This window comes from Schistocerca gregaria, chromosome 1 (assembly GCF_023897955.1).
Source record: "Schistocerca gregaria isolate iqSchGreg1 chromosome 1, iqSchGreg1.2, whole genome shotgun sequence".
In the NCBI taxonomy this organism is placed as follows: domain Eukaryota; kingdom Metazoa; phylum Arthropoda; class Insecta; order Orthoptera; family Acrididae; genus Schistocerca; species Schistocerca gregaria.
Genome location: NC_064920.1, coordinates 95957885 through 95985694, shown reverse-complemented (window position 1 = coordinate 95985694; position 27810 = coordinate 95957885). Strand labels below are relative to the sequence as shown.

General features: G+C 42.2%; 1 protein-coding gene across 1 annotated transcript in view; it reads right to left on the bottom strand.

Moving 5' to 3' along the window:
• The window catches only part of LOC126334172 (irregular chiasm C-roughest protein-like), a 427129-nt gene that overhangs the window by 6293 nt on the left and 393026 nt on the right, over positions 1-27810 (bottom strand). Inside the window, exon 6 of the mRNA XM_049996810.1 lies at positions 11878-12014. Within this exon, the coding sequence (XP_049852767.1) occupies positions 11878-12014 (137 nt within the window). The remainder of the gene's footprint in view (positions 1-11877; positions 12015-27810) is intronic.

Genomic DNA, 27810 nt, shown 5'->3' with positions numbered 1-27810 from the left:
AATTTTGAAGCTAAACCTACAAAAACTGGTATTTGGTTTCTCGGTCAGAAATAAAGAAATACAGGTTTCAGGATTTCCCGAAATGTAATCCTGGGGGTGAAATTCTGGGTGAAAGCTTTGTTTGATAATATATCATTATTGTAGCACTACTAGTATTTTTAAACAATATATCTATGAACGTTGTTACTACGGCTACAAAGAAAAAATAGTATTTCTGTCTTTTTGGAAACTGAACCTCTAAAGGGGTGAAATAGGGGCTGAGATTTTTTGTGATTCTATTATGAAACCATTTTTAAATTGGATCTCGCTTGTCAGTCAGAAACTTAGAAAATACTTCTTTCACTGTTTCTGAAAATTCAACCTTTAACGGAGTGAAAGAGGATCAACTGATTCACTGACACATCAGTGCCCAGAGCAAACCACTAAGGATAGATTCTTGAAGTTTAGCGAGAGTGTTGATCTTATCCTACACACATCGTTTAAGTAGGGACTGCCCGAAGTACCAATCCTAAGGAGCTGAAAAAAGTAATAAAGGCTTTTTGAATGTATGTCGCTGATAGGGGAATTTTTAAAACTAGGATTACGAAAACTGGTGTTAAGTTTCTAGTTAGAAAATAAAAAGTATGTGATTCAATACCTTTTGAAATTCTACCACTGTAAGGGCAAAATAGTTCGTGGAAATGTTTTGAAAATAAGTAATTACTAAAGAACTACTAAAGTACTTTGAAGGCTACATCTGAGACAACTGATATTTGAACTTAAGGTTAGAAATTTTTTAAAAATACGTGTTTCAGTGTTTCTGGAAATTCAACCACTAAGAGAGTACAAAATTGGATGAAATTTATTTAGAAAATTCTTCTTTACATAAAAAAATTTTAAAGCTAAATTTATGAAAATTGGTATTTCTCTTCTGGATTATATGTAAAATAATATTTTTTAGGGAATGAAAGTTACTATGAAATATCTGTAGAAGATCACAAAAGGTGTGATTAAGAAAATCCCTGGACTCCTACTACTAAATTACGTTTGGTCAGAATCACATTCGGAAAAAGCCGTACTTATACGCCCTTAATTTGCGTGAAAATCTTAGAAAGTGTTGCAGTTTGTGAACATAAAAATTCAAGTAAATAGAAACAGGAAAAATCTCTGTAGGCCACCCAATCTACACGAGCCAAGCAGTGGGCTCTACGCTAGTGATGCAGTAATCCATATAAGGCAGGTACTGACTTGGTTCGATACCACCATACTTTCAAGAACTTTTGGTTGCAAAATATTGACACGATTTATTTACAAAACAACATTAAGAGTGAGAGAAGCCGACCGTCAGGAAGACCAGATTGAGTACCGGAGGAATTACTTAACATCAGACGCAAAAATGACAATAATGATCTATCTGTAAGTTGTTGTTGTGGTCTTCTGTCCAGAGACTGGTTTGATGCTGCTCTCCATGCTACTATACCTTGTGCAAGGTACTTCCTCTCCCAGTACCTACTGTCACCTACATTCTTCTGATCCTGTTTAGTGTATTCATCTCTTGGTCTCCCTATGCGATTTTTACGTTCCATGCTGCCCTCCAATACTAAATTTGTGACTCCTTTATGCCTCAGAATATGCCCGACCAACCGATCCCTTCTTCTAATCAAGTTGTGCCACAAATTTCTTTTCTTACCAATTCTACTCAATACCTTCCTTAATTAAATTCAATACCTCTTCTGTTACCCAAGGCTTTCTATTAACCCTCGTCGTTTTACCTACTTGATCCTCTGCTGCCTTCACTATTTCGTCTCTCAAAGCGACCCATTCTTCTTCTACTGTATTTCTTTACCCCCTTCTTGTCGATCGTTCCCTCATGCTCTTCCTCAAGCTCTCTCTTCAGCCTATGGTTTATCCAGGTCCTATCTCCTGAAATTCTAATCTTTTTGTAGTTTCTTCCGTTTTAATCTACAGTTCATAAGTAATAGGTTGTGGTCAGAGTCCACGTATGCCCCTGGAATAATCTTACAATTTAAAACCTGGTTTTTAAATCTCTGTCTTATCATTATATAATTTGTCTGAAACCAATCAGTATCCGCAGGTTTCTTCCAAGTATTCAACCTTCCTTTATGATTCTTGAACCAAGTGTTAGCAATGATGAAGTTATGCTTTGTGCAAAATTCTACCGAGCGGCTTCCTCTTTTATTTCTCCCCCCCTCCACCCCCTACCCCCTCCCCAATCCATACTCACCTACTACGTTTCCTCCTCTCCCTTTTCCTACTATCGAATTCCAGCAACCCATGACTATTAGATTTTCGTCTCCCTTCACTATCTGAATAATTTCTTTTATCTCATCATACATTTCATGAAACTCTTCGTCATCTATGGAGCTAGTAGGCATAGAATAAGTAAAATCGGTATTGGTAGGGTTTGTAAATTTAAAGACAGGTTTTAATCATGTTGTCAGTACTGAAATTTAGGAATACTGAGTAGCAGCAACAAATTACATGAATTGAAAAGTTATGTCCAGTCACGAAAACTGATAACGGCCAGGAGAGGAGTGTGTTGACCACAAATTCTCTCCATATCTACATCCGGTGATGCTTTCGGACTGGGGATGACAAGACAGCCAGACGTTACCATTGGATCTTCAAGGCCTGTTCGGACGGAGTTTGTCTGTTTATTTGAAATGTTATGTGCAACTGATGTAATAACTTACAGTTATAAGAGACAAAGGACATGAATTGAGAAAGGAGTAGGATAAGGTTATAACCTATTCTGTATGGTACTCAATCTATACTTTGACCAAACAGTGGGTGGAACCGAAGGGAAATTTGGAAACAGAAATAAGGTTCTGTGAGATGGAATAAAAGCCTTTGATATTTGTCGAGGATATGATAATTCGTTCAGAGATGGATAAGAACGTAGAACTGTAGTTAGACCAAATGGGTGGCACATCGAAGAGAAGTTACAAGAAGAACATTAACAATAGTACAAGCAGTAATAAACGAGTTTTGCTACCTGTGGAGAAAAACAACTGGCGATGGCTGAAGCAAAGAGGACATAACATGTGGACTTGCAGTAGAAAGGTACGCTTTTCCTAAAAATACTTTTAGCAAATTATACAAATGTAAGTTAAAGCTGTCTTGGTCGCCACAACGAGAATGACTGGTATTAGCTGCTGATCTTCACTAGAAGAGGCAAGGCTATTAATAGAAGAGGCCATACCTGCGCAGTTTGAAACAACTGTAATTCCACCAACCTCTCCCTCTGAAATCAGTAAAATAATAAACTCACTGAAAAGTAAAAGCTCTTACGGAATTGATGGCATTTCCAGCAAAGTACTTAAAGCTTGTTCCCCACAGATAAGTAGGATTCTCAGCCACGTATGTAATAGCTCTTTGGAGCAGGGAGTTTTCCCTGATAGACTGAAATATGCCATTGTAAAACCATTGCATAAAAAGGGGGATACGTCGGATGTCAACAACTACCGCCCAATCTGTCTTCTGACAGCACTATCAAAAATTTTTGAGAAAGTAATGTATTCAAGAGTAGCCTCCCATATTTGTAAAAATAAAGTACTAACAAAATGTCAGTTTGGTTTCCAGAAAGGCTTTTCAACAGAAAATGCTATGTATGCTTTCACTGATCAAATATTAAATGCTCTGAATAACCGGATATCACCCATTGGTATTTTTTGTGATCTCTCAAAGGCCTTTGATTGTGTAAATCATGGAATTCTTTTAGATAAGCTAAATCATTATGGTTTGAGTGGGGCAGTGCACAAATGGTTTAATTCATACTTCACTGGAAGAATGCAGAAAGTTGAAATAAGCGGTTCGTGTAATGTTAAAACAACAACTGATTCCTCAAACTGGGGTGCTATCAAGCACGGGGTCCCACAGGGATCGGTCTTAGGTCCTTTACTGTTCTTGATGTACATTAATGACTTACCATTCCACATTGATGAGGATGCAAAGTTAGTTCTTTTTGCTGATGATACAAGTATAGTAATAACATCCAAAAACCAAGAACTAAGTGATGTAATTGTAAATGATGTTTTTCACAAAATTATTAAGTGGTTCTCAGCAAATGGACTCTCTTTAAATTTTGATAAAACACAGTATATACAGTTCCGTACAGTAAATGGCACAACTCCAGTAATAAATATAGAATTTGAACAGAAGTCTGTAGCTAAGGTAGAATTTTCAAAATTTTTAGGTGTGTCCATTGATGAGAGGTTAAACTGGAAGCAACACATTGATGGTCTGCTGAAACGTCTGAGTTCAGCTACGTATGCTATTAGGGTTATTGCAAATTTTGGTGATAAGAATCTCAGTAAATTAGCTTACTATGCCCTCTTTCATTCACTGCTTTCGTATGGCATCATATTCTGGGGTAATTCATCGTTGAGTAGAAAAGTATTCATTGCACAAAAACGTGTAATCAGAATAATTGCTGGAGCCCACCCACGGTCATCCTGCAGACATCTATTTAAGGATCTAGGGATCCTCACAGTAACCTCACAGTATATATATTCCCTTATGAAATTTGTTGATAATAATCCAACCCAATTCAAAAGTAATAGCAGTGTGCATACCTATAACACCAGGAGAAAGGATGATCTTCACTATGCAGGGTTAAATCTGACTTTGGCACAGAAAGGGGTAAATTATGCTGCCACAAAAGTCTTTGGGCACCTACCAAACAGCATCAAAAGCCTGACAGATAGCCAACTAACATTTAAAAATAAATTAAAAGAATTTCTAGATGACAACTCCTTCTACTCATTGGCTGAATTTTTAGATATAAACTAAGTAAAAAAAACTTAATCATTAGTGTCATGCAATATTTTGTGTAATGTAATTTCTTGTACAGACATCTTTTATTAACCTGACACATTCCACATCATTACGAAGTGTCGTATTCATGATCTATGGAACAAGTATTAATCTAATCTAATCTAATCTATTCATCAGAACTTTCATTACACTTACCAACTGAAACCGATTAACATTGTTAGTAAATTTTGTGATCACGATAATTGAAATAAAGACATTTGCTAATATTCGATCATATTCTCCATAAATAACGTATAGTTGTGTGTAAAATTTCGAAAAAAAAATCCACAGAAATAGATACTGAACTGGGTACGAGGTGTCGATGAGGTGCTGTGTTTGCGCGCTAGTACCACTGTCCCGTTGGATACATTAATACAATATTTCAGCTTCCAACATAAGAAAACTCTCTTCACAATGGAGCTTGGTGTATCTTCTATAAATGTATTGGAGCTTAATGTATATTGGCACAAGGAGACATTTATTTAGCATTTACAGGAAAACCACGGCTACAGATGAAGTAATCGCTGAAGCTCCCAGCACCCATACAGACACAAACACGTAGCTTTTCATTCAATAGTGCATCTGCTCATAGCTGTTACCGTACCTCAGTCTGTCCAAAAGAACATAAAACCATCAAATACATCGCCACAAATAATGGCTATTGCTGTGCCGTATGAGTAAGATTTCAGATATTCTCGGAAAAAAGTCGAATCCTCGCAAATCTGCATTTTACAATACCAACAGCATGTCCACTTTTTAACTCTATAGGAGAGACAAACAGTAACGCCTCCCACAGAGTGGTGTGCATAGGATCAGATGTAGGGATTGTGAGAAAGTGGATATTGATAAATTTAGCGCAACTGTGGCAGTTTAGTTTATATGAATACGGCAGAAGCATGAGATTAAGAAAGTAAGTTTTAATCTTTGCCTTCTTTGCCTGTGATCTTTTAACAGAAAACCAGTCATCTGATGTAGAACGGGAAGCAGTACAGTCTCTAAAGAGAATTGGAAGAAAAGGGATCCTGCCGCAAATACTGGAAATGAAAAAACAAATGACACAGAATGTATCTTAGTTTTGACTTTCAAATCTTTTAAATTAAGATTTTGTTATACATAACAGACGAAACTTAACGAAGTTTACGCACACAGCATCAGTCATAATCTCATAAGCCAAGTATGAATGTAGATACAAAAATCTTACGATCAGTATATTGTGTATCGACAAAGCATGTATTGCGAATAACACCAAGATATGTACTGGCAAAATTCAGTAGCAAGAGCAGGAATGCGAATGTGCTAGAATGCAAACGTAAATGTGAGAGTGGAGACTCGTTAAAAAAAGAAATAATTAGCTATGTGTAGTATAAACTGCATTTTGAACTGTCAGGATTACTAATTCCTGTGATGTTTAATATGTCATTTCGTGTTATAAGAGACATTGCTAGAGATCTAACGTCAGAAGCACATAACAGACTGAATGATAAGTTAAATACATACAAAGGAATATTTTAGTCAGGGATCCACAACTGAATTAATGCACCCGCATACCATTACACTTAGGGAGCAAGTTAAGGTCCATAAAAGTTATGGCCAAGAAGACGAATCGTCAATGGAAGGATGGGGATCCATTCTGTAAGGCCTCTAGGAAGTGTCTTAATTCGTTAAAGAAATATTATTACAACAGTAGAAAAACAACAGTAAAAAATTTCCAACCAAAAATAGTCACAAAGTGAGCAAGAACATTAGCAACACTCAAACTATATCTTTAGATATAGTGAACATTTATGCAGAGGTACCATTACCAATCTTATTGGAAACATTAAGGAAAATTTTTGCTCTCAGAGTAGGCTGTCGACTGATGAAATTAACAAATTTATTGATTTGTTGTAGCTAGGTTTGAAGTAAAATGACTGAAATATAAGGGATAAATGTATCTTCACAATGAAGGGGTTAGCATGGGAAGCTCCATATCCGGCTTGCTGCCCGATATATTCATCAGATATATCGAAAAGAAATTTTTTAATGAAAGTCTACATCTGGCGATGAAGATATTGTACTTTAGATACGGTGATGACACTCTGTTGCTGGTTAATGATAACGATGTTGTAATTAATACATTTGTTGACAGATTCAATGGACAGCATCAAAAGTCAAATTCACCTGCGAAATGGAAACCAATGGTTCCGTGAACTTCTTAGACTTAGATTTCAGAAATGGTAATGGGGAACATGAATTCGGGGTTTTGAGAAAAAAATATATCTGCAATTATTTTTACTGACCACCTTTCAAAAGACCAGAACCAGCATAATAATGCCTTCTTTTATTTTTCTGTTAACCGTCTTCTCAAGTTGCCACCCTCATCTGTTGAACGTGAAAAACGATTAGGTACTATTCGACATATGGCCAAGGCGAACAACTACGCCTTCATTACGTAGATAACATTTAGATTAAGGTTGTAAAAAATGGCAAGATGCAAGACAAATATAGGTAGTAACAAAATGGGAGATACAGATAACAAGTGCATTTGCTTGCCATACAAAGGTATCATCGGTCTACAAAAACCAAATATAATGGTTTCCTTCTCAACTACAAAGAGCCGTGGGCGTGGTTTGGTTAATGGGGTTGATAAATAAAATATGCATCACGAATCAAGTGTGTACGGTATGGAATGCCCACACTGTGACGCCTGTTACCTGGAACAGACTCATGAAAAGCTTACGTTCAGCTTTGGTTGACACAAAGCTTTCGATTGGCTGCATGTAGCTGAGAGATCCAACTTCACCGTCCACCTGGATGAAAGGAGACACACCTTCGCCTCTCTGAAATCAGGAGTCAAGTTGTTGCACAAGGCTGAGAAAGGGAGATTGATGGATCTCCCAGAAAAGATGTAGATATACTTTCATCTGAGATCATCTGGTGTTCACCTGCTCAATGAACAGGTCTTGGTGAAGAACAGCCTGTATTGGAAATTTTTCGACGATCTGGTGCTTTGGGGAACGAGGCGTCGCGAAACAGAAGGCATTGAATATGGGAATTTCGGCCTAACTTCAAAAAGACAACACTTGGCATGGTAGTATTTGAAGACATAGCGTATTATTAACAGCGGATAGTTTTGTGCTCTACTTTGTTGGTACTATCAAGTGGCATACCTATTTTACCACCAAACAAGTAAATCACTATTCAAATTTCAAACTTAAATGCCAGGTATAATGACAGTTTGTTTTACTGTCTTACGGCAAACAGCGTAACGCAGTTCGAGTTACATCATACATTTATGTATGAAATTTTAAGTTTTGTTAAATGTCTATGCTTAAATCAGCCTTGTCCTATTGATCTTCATTATTTTACTTTCATGTTAACAGATCTTCATAAAAATCGTTTGTAAGGACTTTTATATTTCTTTTACATTCAAATATTTAGTAAATAACTTAACCACTATGATATGAATGACTGTTAATTTTAGCTTTTGACGAATTTCAAATTGGCGTGTAACTCTATTTTATGAAAGTGATCTTCAACAATTTTTTTTAGTTTTTATATATTTATTACTAAAGTGACGTAACAGTTTTGTATAGGACAGTTGTGTGAACGTATTAAAAATCTTTTGCATAGCTTTTGGTGGACCAATTCACTACTAAGATATGAGCTAGCAAGTTCCACGTTGGATTTCTTGAATATTTCAAAGTGATACGCAAATATACTTGTTGATTTTTGCTATTACAAAAAAAGAAAGACGGGTTATAAACTACTGTATTGAAATGAAAATCTGTTAGCTAATTCGTAACATAGAGGTCGTTATTTGCACCTTATTATGTAAACTAACGCCGCTGTACATATTCTAAAGAACCGCCTCTGGTCACAGACCAATAACGTTGTGTGGTGATATGTACTCCCGCTAGTTCGTTGGATTGTCACTCAAATGGTATGTTGATCAAAATGGATAGCTGCTATTGGATAACGTGGTGTTTTAGTTACTGTTTGTCGTACCGAATTGAATTTATTTAGTACTGAAACTTTTTTTTAAACAATTATTTTTCATCAGTTGTCGAACGTATCTCCACAAAATAATTCTTTCCTCTTTTAGTTATGTCATTATTTCTGCGTCAAAAATTTAGTATTTCCCCATATAAGCACTACACATGTCATCATTTTTGTACCCTCTGAGTAAATGATACATGTGTAAGCCGCAAGTCAATGTATTTGTGTTTTGCGACATTCAGTTGTCACCTGAAGATGGCGTAAGGAGCTAGAAGCCAGTTCGTGACCAAAGAAATATAGTTTTTCAGAACATCAGGAAGTTTTTCCCATATAATGTTACAAATGTAAGTATTAGGGATTCCTTTAAGAAAGTATTTTTTTTTTTTGTGTGCCGCTTAACTGAAGTTAAACGTGGCTGATAATCCGGAAAGACTAGAAAGGAATGGAACATTTTGAAATGTGCTACAGAAAAATGCTGAATACTGGATGAGTAGATCGAACTCAAGTAGCGAGGTACTGAAGTTCATTGCGGAGAACAGACAGAGGTACAACTTGACTGAAAGGAAGAATTGGTTCGTAGGGCAAAATAGTAGACATAATGTACGTACTAAGTGAAATGTGGGAGGTGAGAAATGGAGAGGGACCTCAAGGATGAACTACAGTAATGAGCTTCAAGCTCTTGTAGACTGCTGTAGTTACACAGAGGTGAAGAGACTTGTGTTAAGACAGGCTAGCGTGGAAAGCGGCAATTTACATATGCGGAACAACACCTTACATACAATCTTCTCGAGTGCTCAAGCATAAGCAAATGAATCTAGAGAGAAACGTCTGAATCTAAAGCAATCCCATCAAACTGACCTAACCAAAAATTAAGGCTAGACTGGGCAAGTCCACCGAGTCTGAAAACGACATACGGGTACAGACAACTTGATGAGACCATGCCTGCTAGCTCTAGGATGGTCGGTCCCACCAGGTGACAGTGTACTTCCACTTCTCCAGTATATTATTACCGGTTAGTTTATTATAATATTCTCTGTTCCCGGTCACGCGTTGTTGTGGCTCGGTATGGAAGAATGGAAAAGAATGAGAAGAGAAACCACAAGTTTCTAATACTTATAGTAATTTGATATACGTCCTCATCCTCTGCACACCACCATCTCCATCTATCTCATCCTCCTCCCTCTCTTCAACCATCTCCTCCTTCTTCCCTCTCTCTTTCCGTCACCTCAGCCCTCCTCACACTGACGGTCTTTTCCACTGGCCTCTCTCTATCTCCTCCTAGCCCTCTCTCTCCCCCTTTCACTGTTTATCACCTTCTCCCTCCTTTCTTTGTGTATTCTCCTCCCTTCTCTACCTCCTCCTGGCCCCTCTTCATCAGTCTCTGCTCATCACATCCTCTACTTTTGTAAGTCCTCCTTCTCCCTCCCCCCTTCGTTTCCAATCCCCTTCTGTCCCACTCTCTGTTCATCTCCTGCTTTATGCTTTCTGTATCCGCTGCATCCCACCTTCTGTCTATCTATTCCTTCTCCTAATCCCTGACCCTGTACCCAGTTAATTATTACTGCAAATTCAGATTGTGTAATAGTATTCTAACCATAAGCCGAAAAAGTACAAATAACACTACGCTGTTTGGCAACAAAGTTTGACTATTATATTTATTATAAATATGTGTATACTATGTACATCTAAAAATATGTAGCTTGTATCCATCGGAACGTCCATTACAGTAATGTGTAGAAGTTTTAAGTAAATCTGTGACAAAATTTTCGAGGATATTGGTAATAACGATTCCCCTATATATATTACATATTTGTTCACATAATATATAAATTAAAAATAGGCATATAAGAACGGAAGCGTTTTTGAATAGAAAGTTGTGTTAAAATTTCAAAGCAGTCAGTGAGATTTAAGGGTTCGAACAAATGAACATTTACATTTTTATTTATACAGATAAATTAATCGCGGTTATCTCTATATAAGTGGATACTGCAAGACATCCAATTATGATAATGTCATTAATTATACTTGACGTTACATTGTCTTATATTGCTTTCGTCAGTGGAGTTCCGCTTCCGTGGAGTTGCTTATCACTTTGTGACATTAACTTTTCCGATCTCCAAGTGAAGTCAAGCCGCACTCAAACACAAGAAAGAAACGCGGCTTCCTTTGCTTTGATTTATCAGTTTAAGCAATCAAATAGAAATAATAATACTGTTATTTGCTCGTTTGGTTTGATAAGTGACAGCTACGACAAGTGAGTGTAAACATATTCGGGAAATTCTAATGATTTTTTTTACCTTTTTTAACTACATGTTTCATTTCCTATTCTTATAATATCTAAAACTGGTCTTTAAACGCTATGTTTACGCTTTCCAGACCTTACTAAGTAAAATCCGTAGCTCACTGACAGATGGTCGATTCCATTGTGAAAGAACACAAAGAGCCTCGAATAAGCCCGTTATCATTATGAACTTCGCCGAACAATACTGTTTAGATTGTCTAGTGTGCTTATTTATTTGTTATATACTGTCATGGTTGGGCTGCCATCATCAGGCGATGGTAGTACTCGAAACACGTGAGATACGTTACGAAAAAGACAAATGCTCAAAGCAGTGTGTACAGTACTGTGCAAATAGACATTTTCCGTTTCCTACTGCCAGAGTATCTACACTGCTGACCAAAGTATGCTCTACAGTGTAAAGCTACATGGTTAAAGGTTACACGAAGATCCATAATAGACAAGTAAAAAATTTCAAAAGTTCTGCTTTTACTACCATGCCATTAATCATAAAAAACAGAGTTTTCATTCTCTGGTGACAATTCATAAGCACTTATCGCTTGAGGCAAGTATGATTAGACAACAAGTAGAGCTGTATTACATTATTGTACAGATGGAACATTACAAGTCTGTGATAGATGTTGTCATTTGCTACTGTCTGTTTTCCCTACTTATGTATGACAAGAGTTACTTTCCCTGTTCCGGGAATACAGCACCTTGTTGTGGGTGACCGCACAGTTTTTTGTTCCAGTACAAATACACTGTAGTTTCAGAATGGTAGCCAACACCTGCGTCACAGAACTCACCACTGATGACGTAGACGAAGACGGTGGTGCTGGCGACGGCCGCCAGGGCGCACGTGTAGTTGCCGGAGTCGCGGCGATTCGCGTTGGCGATGTACAGCCGGCTGGTAGCCATCCCAGGACCCATGTCCGTCTTCACGCTGCAATGGCAAACACAGTGGTTCTACAGCACTTATCAGCTATACGGCCACAGGCTTGTGCGCCATTAATTGTTTTGGTTTACATTCTGAATACTTGGCTGCGTCAATGTGATTCTTGTCCTGTCAGTTGATTTCTGTACGCTTTATACCTGAATGTGATGAGAAGCTGAACGTCACATGGCATGAGGTCAGCGTAATTATAGTGCAGGCCCCGCAACACCAGCCATTGGAGGATCCAGGAGCAAAGTCTGTGTGTACCAACCAGCGAGAATTTACTGCACAGTGTGGTGGTGTTCTTCATTTAGACATGGCCCGATAGGTAACATCTGGATGACTTCGCAATGAGCCGCGCGGTATTAGCCGAGCGGCCTAAGCGCGGCAGTCATGGACTGTGCGGCTGGTCCCGGCGGAGGTTCGTCCCCCCCCCCCCCCCCCCCCCCCAAGACACGGATGTGTGTGTTTGTCCTTTGGGTTGAATAGCGTGTAACCTTAGGGACTGATGACCTTAGCAGTTAAGTCGCATAAGATTTCACACACATTTGAACATTTAATTGAATTTCGCAGTAAGAAGAGTTATCGTGAAACTGGAAGAAGGACGAAGTGTACGTGTGCAGCATAAGAATTTTCTATTGTGTACAGCATTGTTTCACGTGTATGGGACGTATTCCGAACCACAGGCACTGCTGGGCAAAGAAAAGGTGATAAATAACCGCAGACAGCTACAGCAACAGACCACCGGTACATTGTGTAACAAGTGCCGGCCGGTGTGGCCAAGCGGTTCTAGGCGCTTCAGTCTGGAAACGCGCGACCGCTACGGTCGAAGGTTCGAATCCTGCCTCAGGCATGGATGTGTGTGTTGTCCTTAGGTTAGTTAGGTTTAAGTAATTCTAAGTTGTAGGTGACTGATGACCACAGATGTTAAGTCCCGTAGTGCTCAGAGTCGTGTAACAAGCATGGAAGGTCCGACGTCAAACAGTGGGTGCAACTGCAACCAAATTTAACAAGACTGCATGACGAGTAGTCTCTCCCTTCACAATGGCACGGAGATTGTATAGGACTGCTCTCATTGCCCCACGACGAAGACCAACACAACGGCAGCGCCGTTTTTTATGATTCCGAAGAGCAAGGTACGAGGCCAACAACGAGAGCGGTCTAATCGGATGAGAGCACATTCAGTACGAGTCATGGTTCTGGACGTATGCTCATATGGCGACATGTGGAAACAGTTAATATACCCAGGAGCACTGTCGAACACGATTTGTTTTGATGGTCCACGCGTTTTGGAGTGATGAGGGGTAATGTTACAAGGGGGAACATACATCCAAATCTCTGAAGTCGGCACACTCGATTCTCATCGTTATTGTGGCATTGGAAACCTTCACGTGCAAGTTTTTGGGGACACATTCGGCATTTACTTCATGTTTATGATGATAATGCATGACAGCATTAAAGAGCACAGGTAGAGGAGCTCATATAACGAGGGGATATTTGGTTAATGGACTGGGCAGCCCGTTTCGTAGACTTAAGTCCAACCCAGCACGAGTTACATGCGCAGGAGAGACGTATTGACCGGGCACTGTGACCGAGCGTTTCTAGGCGATTCAGTCCGGGACCACGCTGTTGCTACAGTCACAGGTTCGAGTCCGCCCTCGGGCATGGGTGTGTTTGATGCCCTTAGGTTAGTTAGGTTTAAGTAGTTCTAAGTTCTAGGGGACTGATGACCTCAGATGTTACGTCCCATAGTGCTCAGAGCCATTTGAACCATTTGGTACGTATTGTAGCACGTCCACATGAAACAACGGCCATCCAGCAGCTGTCAACCTCCCTGGCTCCCTGGTGGAGGAACGGAACGTCTACTGCAGCTCCGTACTAACGTTATGGCCAGCAAGCAGCATATTTATAGAACGTGCACTGATATCCCTGGTTACCACATATCCTATAAAAAATCATACATCGCATTTACATTTTCCTGGGGACCGTCACAAATGGCGGTTACATCAGCGTAGTTATTGTCTTTGAGTAAAAGTGTCGTTTTACGAGTACTTACCTTCTGCACCACGCTATAACAGTGCCTTCTATATATAGTTCAATTTCCGTCAAGAGACATATCACGTGAAAACTAGATTTTTCACACGAAAACTAGTTTTTTTTGCAAGCCATTATACTATGGTGTTTCGCCTGACTTCAGAATTGTGGCTCAGAATGAAAGCTTGTATTAAGTGCTACACTTAACTGGCTGAATATGCCAAGAGCGAAAAGCTTGCCCTCCTTTCACGAAAAGTGGTTAACTTTTTCGGAGTCTCGTCCAGCACACAGTACATATAAAGTCATAAAGACTACGATAGAAATTTCAAAATGCAAAGAACATATAAGGACCTGACAATATTGAAATAACGCCTTTACCTTTCCTGAACACTTAAGAAAGCATGGGCATGAACCATCTGAAATGGGAAAGAATATGAAAATTATTAGAATCGACAAACACAACAGAAAACTCCTAACATTACAGGAAAATTTTCACAAAAATGAGCTCGTGAAGTACATATCATATCTGGTGTGACTGTATCTGGTGAATGATCATCTTACATTTCACGGTAAATTTTATAAAATTGATTTCATGTCGATTCTGTGCTGTTGTATACAGAGTGACCTAACATTTTGATGTGATATTATAAACATTCCGGCTCTCACCATAAATGTTTTATATTTAGGTAGTTAATACGCAGCTATAAAATATCTGTGGTGTGAACGCGTCGCCGTTGTTATCTGTGCAATAGGTACACATGATGACTATTACACAGGCGATCATAATGTTCTGTTTGATCATTACAGCAATTATTATGGCACTTACGATGTTGTACTCATGTACTAAAACGAAGATTAAATTATTATAGTAAATAGTTTCGGACTCATTCCGGGTCAGCAACCCCATTATAACTTGATTGCGCCGTATTGCTTTAAGAAATAGTTTATTTTGTTTTTTTTGTTCCTACAAAGGAATATTACAGGCATCTCTAACGAATTCCTGCGAGTCAAGCCATTTCTGCTATCTCTTATTGGTTAACTGAATTTGTGTTAGCTTTAAGGCTTTTGTGTGTCAGTTCTAGTTAATTTTTTCGTGACTGTTTTAAACTGTAATGAAGACTCGATATTTTAGTCATGCCTTTAAGTTTCTGTAGTTTTTAATGATTTAGGTGTCTGCTGTTTTGTGCATTCCTAATTACCGTAAAGCTAAAATTATTTTGAACGGCAGGATTTCTACCGTTTGCCTGTAATGCTAGATAGTAATGTAATCGGTATCTTTCTATCGAGTGCTGGTCACTTTCGTGCCTTTGCAGATACATGCATTTTCTCAACATAGTTTCCATTAGGGCGCACGTATTTGTCTCAGCGATCTGGTGACTTTTTTAGGCCCTCGTCGAAACACGTTTTTCGAGTCTGACGCACCCTGCGCAGGGAAACTGATTGCAGTTTCTGGACTACACAAAGTGATGTCCGCAAGGAGGTTTCTTCATAGCCCACAATAGGTGGTAAGATGAGGGGGCCAAGTCAGGAATATTCGGTGGGTGCGGCAGTACTTGGAACTAGCGTCAGTGATGGCAGATTTGGTTGTCGGAGTCGTGCTGAGACGAGCGTTGTCGTATTGCATTACATTAATATTTGTTCCACATTTTGTAATGATGTGGATGAACCGTGACGAAATGTCACGCTAGGTTTTCTGTGTTTCCTCCTTGTCTGTAGCGCGTTCCTTTTGAATTTCCCGCTTTGCACTCTGCTGTTTTCTTACCCTAGCCAGATGGCGCTATGGCGATCCTGCTGCCAGTTGCCGACCGTGTTTGCAGCAGGGCGTCACTCTCAATGTTGCAGACGTCTGGGAGCGTTCAGGAGGCCAAGCCGTTTTGTTTATAGTTTGGCGCGACTCGTGTCACGTGTGATGCATCGTCAAATCCGTGATAGCAGCCAGTGTTACTGTCTTGGTCGCATGTGGATCCTAGGGGATGAGGCCTGGTTGTCCATAGATACACCTATCCAACGGATGTCATCGGACTTAAAGTAAGACGTTTTGATTATTATTTGCGTCACTTGCAAGCAACTGGAGATTCCGGCGTCTGCAGTAATTACGCGAAGATAATTGACTGATGAACAAGGAGCAGTTTATTTAAAGGTCACCTTATGCTCGTGTTCTGCCGGTGCTGCTAGGGAGTGAAAATTTGACTCTCATCTTTGTCTGGTGATTTTAAGCGAATAAAAGTAATGACTTTATATTAATTAGCTGGATTCTTTCTTTCCTCGTCACGAAGAGTGTTAAATGACAAAGTGGAATTGTAGACCTTAACTTGCTACCTAATTTTCGCATCAATAAAAGAGCCTGACCTGTTAACTAATTATGGCTTGTGGTAAACAAAGGTATTTAAGTATGTTGGCTTAAATTATTATCTGAAATGTGTCAAGGGTTTATGTTGAGCTAGTTGATTCTGGGGTATGAACGAAAGTATTGGCACGTCTGCTGTGTAAGGTTCAAAAATGGCTCTGATCACTATGGGAATTAACTGTGTGACTTAACTGCTGAGGTCATCAGTCCCCTAGAACCTAACTAACCTTAACTGCTGAGGTCATCAGTCCCCTAGAACCTAACTAACCTAAGGACATCACACACATCCATGCCCGAGGCAGGATTCGAAACTGCGACCGTAGCGGTCGCGCGGTTCCAGACTGTAGCGCCTAGAATCGCTAGGCCACTTCGACCAGCGCTCTGTTAGGGAACCCTGCTAGTTTTCATTGTTTTGTAAACTTTAATTCAGCGAGAAGCCTTAGCCACCTTGGGTTAGGCTTTATTTGGGCTCTGGCATTTGTACTGCAAGGTGTAATATCATCCTCTTGTTTCATGTTTGTTTTGTTCTCAGACTGGGTGTTTGCGCTAAACGTGCTTTGGGCTGGACGTTCCGCCCCTCAGCTTTATACTTGGATTTCAGCTAAGTGTTCAGTCTATTGACTTTCCATCGTATGCCTCATCGGTAATGGTCTACCTGTCATCAGTTGATTTCAATGCTGTAGTTAGTTGTAAATTATTACTGGTTCCATTACCTTCTGACCAGGTTTCTTGCACGAGGCTTGTCTTTAAATACGCTGCTAACCTGGTAAGCGTATATGGTGGCTAGCTTAAATTAATCACTGCTCAATAGCCCAACACGGTTTGTCCGCCGAGAAGTTTGACAGATTAGTGGGATAGGAATGACAGCCTCGGGCGATATCTGGATAGCTGAGTTGTTTGGCGAACATAGGTGGTTGGGAGAGTCTGGCATCCATGAACATCCAGGCTGGGGGTCAATGATTGAGCCTTGGTCAGTCGTAGGCCTTTTAGTGGCAGATTCAGTAGACACTCTAGCCATATCAAGCAGCTCCAGGTTTTTAGTGTGATTCTTTCGTGACCTTAGAAAATCCCACAAACTTTCTAAACCATACTAGAAATAATTCACTAGTAATCCACACCGATGGCTGTTGTGTGATGTCCTTAGGTTAGTTATGTTTAAGTAGTTCTAAGTTCTAGGGGACTGATCACCATAGATGTTAAGTCCCATAGTGCTCAGAGCCACTTTTTGGAAGATAAGCATGGACTGTATGTATAACCCAGATTCAGAGATGGAGATGACTGCGGTAACTTTTTCTCCACGTTCTGAACATGTTACCGCTCCTACTTGCCTTTTTCCCATAAGTGCTATTATTTTCGACTGACTTTCAGGATTAACTGTCAAGCCGCTTTCATCACAGTTGAATATTTTTCAGCAGTCAACGTGTACTTACCAATAACATTATTCAAAAATCTGTGTGAAATTTTATGGGACTTAACTGCTAAGGTCTTGAGTCCCTAAGCTTACACTCTTCTTAACCTAAACTATCCCAGACGGCCGCGGTGGTCTTGCGGTTCTAGGCGCGCAGTCCGGAACCGCGCGACTGCTACGGTCACTGGCTCGAATCCTGCCTCGGGCATGGATGTGTGTGATGTCCTTAGTTTAGTTAGGTTTAATTAGTTCTAAGTTCTGGGGGTCTGATGACCACAGCTGTTAAGTCCCATAGTGCTCAGAGCCATTTGAACATTTTTTTAAACTATCCCAAGGACAAACACACACTCCCATGCCCGAGGGAGGACTCGAACCTCCGCCGGGACCAGCCGCACAGTCCACGACGGCAGCGCCTTAAACATCTCGGCGAACCCAGCGCGGCAGTAATATTATTGAGAAGAAAGTTACTGTGAAACTGCTACTTTGTTGAAGCCCATTGCTCGAGCACCAGAAGTATTTTCTCGTTTGCGAAAAGACAGTGTAGGATGCCTCGTAATAAGTCCTTTAACGCAGTCTTGTCCCGCTAGACAATTTTGTTTGTAAAATCTATGTGGTAAGCCATTACTTTCGGCTAGTTGATAGGCTAGTGATATGAGATCTCTTGTTGTTAGACCAAAAAGTCTGCTTTCCATTGACTTGAGACATGTTACCAGCTCATATTCTTGTTCTGCAGTAAACATCTTTTTAAATTCCTTTCTGATTTGTCAATTATGTAGTCAGCATTATTCGTTGCTTTACGCACATATCTTTCCAATGATGATTTCGGTACGATGAACTGCTTACATGCTTTTAAAAATACCGTTTGGGAAGATGCAACGGCTGAAACAGCCATATCTGTCGCTTTTACGTCACATTTCTGTCTATCAGTTCTTTTCTTGTACGTTTACACCAGCTGGAATAGCAAGGGGGAAAGGGGAAAGAATATAGTTAGGTTTCTACTTGAATCAAAATATGATGGGGCAGAACGGGACACTATCCCATTCTGCGCCTCGCACTTTAAACTAAACAAAATGGCTGTCCTGACCTCCCTTCCATTCGGAGAAATAGTTACATGTCCTTACAACTGGTTGCAGGACTGTCCAGTCTAGAAAAGAGCTATCTCCCATTGTGCCCCACTGTCCCGTTCTGCTCCGACTTCCCCTATGTATCATTTAATCAGCCCTATAACACCCTTGCTCGCTGGATCTTACACCACCAGATGTTTTTTTCTGCGGGAAACAGCAAAACGTGCTGTTTGTCGGAAATCGCCCACGCAAGCTGGGTGTCGGTAGCGTCACATACACTCCTGGAAATGGAAAAAAGAACACATTGACACCGGTGTGTCAGACCCACCATACTTGCTCCGGACACTGCGAGAGGGCTGTACAAGCAATGATCACACGCACGGCACAGCGGACACACCAGGAACCGCGGTGTTGGCCATCGAATGGCGCTAGCTGCGCAGCATTTGTGCACCGCCGCCGTCAGTGTCAGCCAGTTTGCCGTGGCATACGGAGCTCCATCACAGTCTTTAACACTGGTAGCATGCCGCGACAGCGTGGACGTGAACCGTACGTGCAGTTGACGGACTTTGAGCGAGGGCGTATAGTGGGCATGCGGGAGGCCGGGTGGACGTACCACCGAATTGCTCAACACGTGGGGCGTGAGGTCTCCACAGTACATCGATGTTGTCGCTAGTGGTCGGCGGAAGGTGCACGTGCCCGTCGACCTGGGACCGGACCGCAGCGACGCACGGATGCACGCCAAGACCGTAGGATCCTACGCAGTGCCGTAGGGGACCGCACCGCCACTTCCCAGCAAATTAGGGACACTTTTGCTCATGGGGTATCGGCGATGACCATTCGCAATCGTCTCCATGAAGCTGGGCTACGATCCCGCACACCGTTAGGCCGTCTTCCGCTCACGCCCCAACATCGTACAGCCCGCCTCCAGTGGTGTCGCGACAGGCGTGAATGGAGGGACGAATGGAGACGTGTCGTCTTCAGCGATGAGAGTCGCTTCTGCCATGGTGCCAATGATGGTCGTATGCGTGTTTGGCGCCGTGCAGGTGAGCACCACAATCAGGACTGCATACGACCGAGGCACACAGGGCCAACACCCGGCATCATGGTGTGGGGAGCGATCTCCTACACTGGCCGTACACCTCTGGTGATCGTCGAGGGGACACTGAATAGTGCACGCTACATCCGAACCGTCATCGAACCCATCGTTCTACCATTCCTAGACCGGCAAGGGAGCTTGCTGTTCCAACAGGACAATGCACGTCCGCATGTATCTCGTGCCACCCAACGTGCTCTAGAAGGTGTAAGTCAACTACCCTGGCCAGCAAGATCTCCGGATCTGTCCCCCATTGAGCATGTTTGGGACTGGATGAAGCGTCGTCTCACGCGGTCTGCGCGTCCAGCACGAACGCTGGTCCAACTGAGGCGCCAGGTGGAAATTGCATGGCAAGCCGTTCCACAGGACTACATCCAGCATCTCTACGATCGTCTCCATGGGAGAATAGCAGCAGGTTGCATTGCTGCGAAAGGTGGATATACACTGTACTAGTGCCGACATTGTGCATGCTCTGTTGCCTGTGTCTATGTGCCTGTGGTTCTGTCAGTGTGATCATGTGATGTATCTGACCCCAGGAATGTGTCAATAAAGTTTCCCCTTCCTGGGACAATGAATTCACGGTGTTCTTATTTCAGTTTCCAGGAGTGCACATATGTTATAATATGATAGTGCATAGGCGGAGCTGAAATTCTTATTCATGTTCTTCATGTGAGAGTGTTTCCAAATGATTTTCGCAGCACGACTTTTCAGCGTAATTGTAGTTCGAGTTAGACGCATGTGACATTCTGTTTCGGAACTCGTGATGGAATTCAGTGTTCCGACAGCCATTGTGTCAAGAGTGTGCCGAGATTATTAAATGATAGTGATTATCTCTCACCACAGGCAAGGAAGTAGCCGACGGGCTTCACTTAAGTACCGAGAGCAGCGGCATTTGCGTAGAGTTGCAGGTTAACAGACACGCAACACTGCGTCAAACAATCTCAGAAATCAATGTGAAACGTACTTCAAATGTATCCGTTAGAACAGAGCGGGGACATTCGGAGTTAATGGTATATGGCAGCAGACGACCGACGCGAGTGCCTTTGCTAAGAGAACCACATCGCCTGGAGCGCTTGTCCTGGGCTCGTAAACATGTCGGTTGGATTTTTGGACAACATGGTTGTGGAGATGGAGCAGCGAGTAGTATTGATTATTCAAAAACAGTCTTAATCGCATCTGTTATTATTATACCACCAACCGGTTTCAACCCAACATAGGGGTCATCTTCTGGGCGTTTAATTAAGTTTCCTGCCGTTATGTAGACAGGAGTGACACCATCACCAGTCGAGCAATGGTGTAAAAGCCCAGAAGATGACCCCTACACCGGTTTGAAACCGGTTGGCAGTATAATAGTAATAAATGCGATTAAGACAGTTTTTGAATAATCATACTACTCGCTGCTCCATCTCCACAACCATGTTAACCGACGTGTTTACGAGCCCAGGACAAGCGCTCCAGGCGATGTCGTTCTCTTAGCAAAGGCACTCGCGTCGGTTGTCTGCTGCCATGTACCATTAACTCCGAATATCCCCGCACTGTTCTATCGGATACATTTGATGTACGTCTCACAGTTTTGAATTATTGATGTCGGTTGGACACTAGTCGACTGGAAAACAGTGGCCAGGTCAGAAGAGCCCCGATTTCAGTTGGTAAGAGCTGATGGTACAGCTCGATCGTGGCGCAGGCACCACGAAGTTAGGGACCCAATTTGTGAACAAGGCACTCTGCAATGTGTAAAATAGTGTGACCTTCGTTTGCATGGATTGGACTGGGTCCTTGATATGTTCAGCTACTTGGGGCCTTCTGCGGCCATTAATTAACTTTACGTACCCAAACAACGATTTTTATGGGTGGTGATACGCCATGTTGAGAGGTTGCATGACCTCTTTTGCATGTATCCTCTCATTTACATGAATTTTATTAATGTTATATGTCATTGCACGGCAGTAACACACCCAATAAGGTTATTGTAATGAGGGTATTTGTACTGAGAGCTCAAAAACTACTTTTCACTTAATTCCCATGCATGTTGGGTTATTTCTCTGGGTGACCTGTGCGTGGTGAGCATAGGAGGACGCGGCACACTGCGTTTCCGGTTGGGGGCGGTACTTCCCTGAATTCTGTGGGGATCGTACAATAGGATTAGACACCTGGTGAAACCACTGACGTCGGTCGAGTTTCGCCTATTGTAAACAGGGCGAAATACTTGTGGACTGTGGCTTGCTGAGAGCGACTGTCTGGCACCGGATGGCTGTTGTCTAGGTAGGTCGTTTCCGTAGCTGGTCAAACGGCAAGTTCAGTGCCCTCAGCTGAATAGCAGAGACATGATTGGTCAATTTAAAGTGAGGCTAGTTGACGTCACAGAGCCCTGTTCGAAACTGGAGGCAACGGTCGCTATTGGCGCAAATGATGTTCCGAGACATGTGGGGGAATTTTGGAATCAGCACTGAATACCGATTCGCGGATTTCGAGGAGAGTAGGGAGTTGAGCGATGTTGGCTTCGCTCTTGCATCACATCACAGGAGGATTCAGGATCTGATCTTCCTTGGGGTCGGACGGTCTTGCGGCTAAGTCGCTTGTTTTCGGAAGAACTTAGAATTCTCGGACAGCCTTCGCAGCCAGGGGTTGACACAGAGTCGCTGCACGGCAGAGGTCGGCGCCTACATCATCAGGACGCTGCCTACCGGCGACGTGCAGCAGATTTCAGTACTGGTACAGTATTTTGCGGCTCCGGCATTGTAGGACCTTATCAATTTCATACTGAATCAGCAGCACGCGCGTTCGCTTTGCTGTAAGTCCACCTTGCTTGTTTCTCCATGTGATCCCATTTGAGCTCTCACTACTAATTGTTATACTTCTATATAGCCGGGAGATTAACATTTGATTCGATAGGGCCTCCAGTCATTATCGTAGGTCGTTTGCATCACAGAGAGTAGGAGCCCCTTGTTCTCGAGCAAACTCTTATTCTCGTAATATTTCAGTATACCCTGTCCTTTAAGCTACTGTTTATGTCGATAATCATGTACATTTATGTTGTGATGTATAATAAATCTCATTGTAGTATTTAATACGCATGTCATTTCGTAGATATGTGCAGAATCCCATTTAATGTAGTTTATTACCAGCCGGCCGCGGTGGTGTCGCGGTTCTAGGGGCACAGACCGGCACCGTGCGACTGCTACGGTCTCAGGTTCAAATCCTGCCTCGGGCATGGATGTGTGTGATGTCATTAGGTTAATTAGGTTTAAGTAGTTCTAAGTTCTAGGGGACTGATGACCACAGCCGTTGAGTCCCATAGTGCTCAGAGCCATTTGAAGCATTTGTTTATTACAATAAAGTTATCTTTTTACTGAGTTACGATTTTTATTAAATTATTGTTGGTGCGCACTCCTTATTTTACCAACTAGCAGTGTCCACCAACATTTTCTTCCGTTACCGTTGTGCACATAATCAATGGGTGGTGTGTAAGTAGGGGATCCAGTGCATAACTCGTTCTCATGCAAAATTCGTCCGAATTAAAGTGGTACAAACTCTTCTCCACCCCGGTACCTGGCAATTCCTTTGGCCACAATCGTTTACTATTGGTTTCAGGAAAATACTGAACAATTCGAGTGAATTATTTCGTCCCAAGGTCGCCTGACATGAATCTTTTTGAACATTCATGGAATATATTCGAGAGATCACTTCGTGCACAATACACTATACCGGCAACATATTCTCAGTTAAGGAGTGCTATAGCGGCAGCATGGCTCAATATTTCTTCATGGGACGTCCAGAGACGTTTTGTGAACACGCTATTTCGAGATGCTGCACTACGCCGGGCAAAAGAGTTCCGACTCGACATTAGGAGGTACCCCGTGACTTTTGTCAGCCCCTTGTATTTGTCACCGTCTAATGTGCCGTGTATAACTACGGGTTATATAGATATTGCCTACAGGAAAATTAAAAATACCTTTGGAGAAAAAAGAACCACTTGTTTGAATATTAAGAGCTCAGATGGAAACCCAGTTCTAAGGAAAGAAGGTAAAGCAGAAAGGTGGAACGAGTATATAGAGGGTCTCTACAAGGGCGATATTCTTGAGGCAATATTATGGAAATGAAAGAGCACGTAGATGAAGATGAAATGGGACATATAATCTGCATGAAGAGTTTGACAGAGCACTCACTGAAAGACCTAATCCGAAACAAGGCCCCGGGAGTAGACAACATTACATTAGGACTACTGTTGGCCTAGGAAGAGTCACTCTTGAGAAAACTCTACCACCTGGTAAGCAACATGTATGAGACAAGCGAAATACCCTCAGACTTCAAGAATAATATAATAATTCCAATTAAAAAAGAAAGCAGGTGCTGACAGATGTGAAAGTTATCGAACTACCAGTTTAATAAGTCACGGCTGAAAAATACTAACACGAATTCTTAACAGACGAATGGATAAACTGGTAGAAGCGACCATGGGGAAGATCAGTTTGGATTCCGTAGGAATGTAGTGACACGCGAGGTAATACTAACTCTACGACTTATCTTAGAGCAACAAAAGACAAACCTATGTTTCTAGCATTTGTAGACTCAGAGAAAGCGTTTGACAGTGTTGACTCGAATACTCTCTTTCAGATTCTGAAGGTGGCAGGGGTAAATACAGCGAGCGAAAGGCTATTTAGAATTAGTACAGAAACCAGATGGCAGTTATAAGAGTCGAGGGGCATGAAAGGGAAGCAGTGGTTGGGAAGGGAGTGAGACAGTGTTGTTATTCAATCTGTATACTGAGCAATCAGTAAAGGAAACAAAAGAAAAATTCGGAGTAGAAATTAAAATCCATGGAGAAGAAATAAAAACTTTGAGGTTCGCCGATGACATTGTAATTCTGTCAGAGAGAGCATAGGACCTCGAAAAGCAGTTGAAAGGAATTGTCAGTGCCTTGAAAGGAGGATGTAAGACTACCATCAACAAAGGACCTGGAGAGGTAGCCGAACGGAATGGACAGTGTCTTGAAAGGAGGGTATAAGATGCTGTGGGAATTACATTAGGTAATGAGACACTTAAAGTAATAAATGAGTTTGCTATTTGTGGAGCAAAATAACTGATGATGGTCAAAATAGAGAGGATATGAAATGTAGAATGGCAATGGCAATGAAAACTTTTCTGAAGAAGAGAAATTTATTAACGAAGTATAGATGTAAGTGTCACGAAGTCGTTTCTGAAAGCATTTGTATGGAGTGTAGCCACTTCTGCAAGTGAAACGTGGACGATACATAGTTTAGACCAGATGAGAATAGAAGCTTTCGAGATTTGGTGCTACAGAAGAATGCTGACGATTAGATATGTACTAATGAGGAGGTATTGAATAGAGTTGGAGAGAAGAGAAATTTGTGGCACAACTTGAATAGAAGAAGGGATCGGTTGGTAGGGCATATTATGAGGCATCAGGGATCACCAATTTAGTATTGGAGGGAACCGTGGAGAGTAAAAATCGTAGAGGGAGACCAAGAGGTGAATACACGAAACAGATTCAGAAGGATGTAGGTTGCAGTAGGTACTGGGAGCTGAAGAAGCTTGTACAGGGTAAATTTACATGGAGAGCTGCATCAAACCAGTCTCTGGACTGAAGACCACAGCAACAACACAATGTGCCACAGTATTCAGGGAATTCAAGTTAAATCGGTACGTTCTTCAGAAAAGATGTTGTGTTTGGAAAGATTTGAAAACGAGTGTCATTTCATTCTCTGTCCTACAGGTATAGTATTTGAGCCCGATTTACAGTGATTTCTCTTTACTAAACTGGATAAGGCGGTCTGCGCAGTTGCTGGTAGCTGGGTGAACACGTACGGCAGCCCATTAAGAGGAGTCGTCTGGAAGCCGTTGCAGCGACCCGGGCCAGACGAGCAGTTGCTCTCATCTCCGCGCCCGGAAACAGCGCTCACGCTGGGCGGACAGAGACAGCTGACTGCAGCCACCTGTCGTGTCGCACACTATCTACAGCAGGCCCGGCCGGGCCGCAGCTCGACAAAGTCGCGGACGCGCGCAGCGCTTTCCGCAGACGTCACACCCGGTGCGCGCGTGCTGGCGTGACCTGCCCGTGAATGCAGGCGCGCTCTCCGCCCGGCGTGTCTAAATAAGGGGCGAACTTTATGAATGCTGACACGGCTCGCGATGAAAAAACGATGGCGCTCTCTCTCCTGGCCAGAGGGCGCCTCTCGACGGTTACACCGGTCTGACATTTCGTGCGCGCTGCCTTCTCATTACGTGCGGCGGAGCCTCCAGAGTCGGCGTCACGCACACTGGACGATCGAGCTGCTACTCTCGTCTAAGTTCTTAATACACAGTTCCTCCCGAGTGTTCAGTTCGTCGCTTGTCAGCGGAAGTTCAATAGAATTTAAATTATCTTCGTGCTTGACCCAAAGAAGCCTATTAGGGCCTTTGAACCTCTTAGTATACCTCGTATTGTGGGGGGTCCGCATACGATACGAATGCTGAGTAGTTTTGCGAGAAACGGGAACCACAAACACGCTTTCCCCATTCAGCACTTGCCAATTCACGTCACTGTTCGAACTGTAGGCAAGTGACGTAGCGAGATTAAACGAGAATAGGTTTGGAACCGAAACTATCGGCCTCTGCTACGTTTTACGCAAAATAACACACTTTACGCAACGCACAAGCAAAGAGGACATTTAACGGACAACATACGTTTACAAGTATCAAATGTCGACCATATTTGGCAAAGTGGACATTAAAATTACAGCGTTTGGATTGTGGTGCTTTGGAAGGAAGGCGAAAAGTAGGTGGACTAGTAATAAATAGGTGAAAGAAGAAACACGTTGAAAACACTGGCAAGAAGGGAACGGATAATAGTACATGTGTTAAGTCATCAGGGAAAAAATTCGATAGCATTAGGGTGACTTTAGAGGCTAAGAACAGCACGGGAGGACGAAAATTGAAAGTTCCAAAGTAACGACAGTGCACTGACCGACCAATTCAGACACCGTTCCTCGACTTCAGCAGCGCAAACGACTTTTGCGGCGTCGCCATGGTGAAGACATGGATGAGTTAGCGATGGATGACGAATGTAAAGAAGGAGCGCCACACAGCAGTAGGTCACAAGCCAATTACTTTTCGGATGTCAGATAAAACACCTTTTAGCCGTCTAATTTCCAGACTTATTTTATTTGACTGCCAGTTTCGGCAATATACTAGCACCTTCAGGCCCCTGACAAATATGTAGGAAGATTCCAACGTCAGTACTGGTCAAATTGGGGAGAGCATTTAAATGCTGGTGTCTTTAGATCGCATGCAACAGCGATCGCTTCAACCATCAGAGTTGGCAGGTGTTGGCTGCCTCAAGCAGACACTACTGGCCATGAAAATTACTACACCACGAAGATGACGTGCTGCAGACGCGAAACTTAATAGACAGGAAGAAGATGCTGTGATATGCAAATGATAAGCTATTCACAGCATTCACACGTGAGGAAAGTTTCCAACCGATTTCTCATACACAAACAGCAGTTGACCGACGTTGCCTGGCGAAACGTTGTTGTGTTGTCTCATGTATGGAGGAGAAATGCGTACCATCACGTTTCCGACTTTGATAAAGGCCGGATTATAGCCTATCGCGATTGCGGTTTATCGTATCGCGACACTGCTGCTCGCGTTGCTCTAGATCCAATGACTGTTAGCAGAATATGGAATCGGTGGGTTCAAGAGGGTAATACAGAACGCCTTACTGGATCCCACCTGCCTTCTATCACTAGCAGTCGAGATGACAGGCATCTCATCCGCATGGCGGATCGTGCAGCCATGTCTCGAACCCTGAGTCAACAGATGGGGACGTTTGCAAGACAACAACCATCTGCACGAACAGT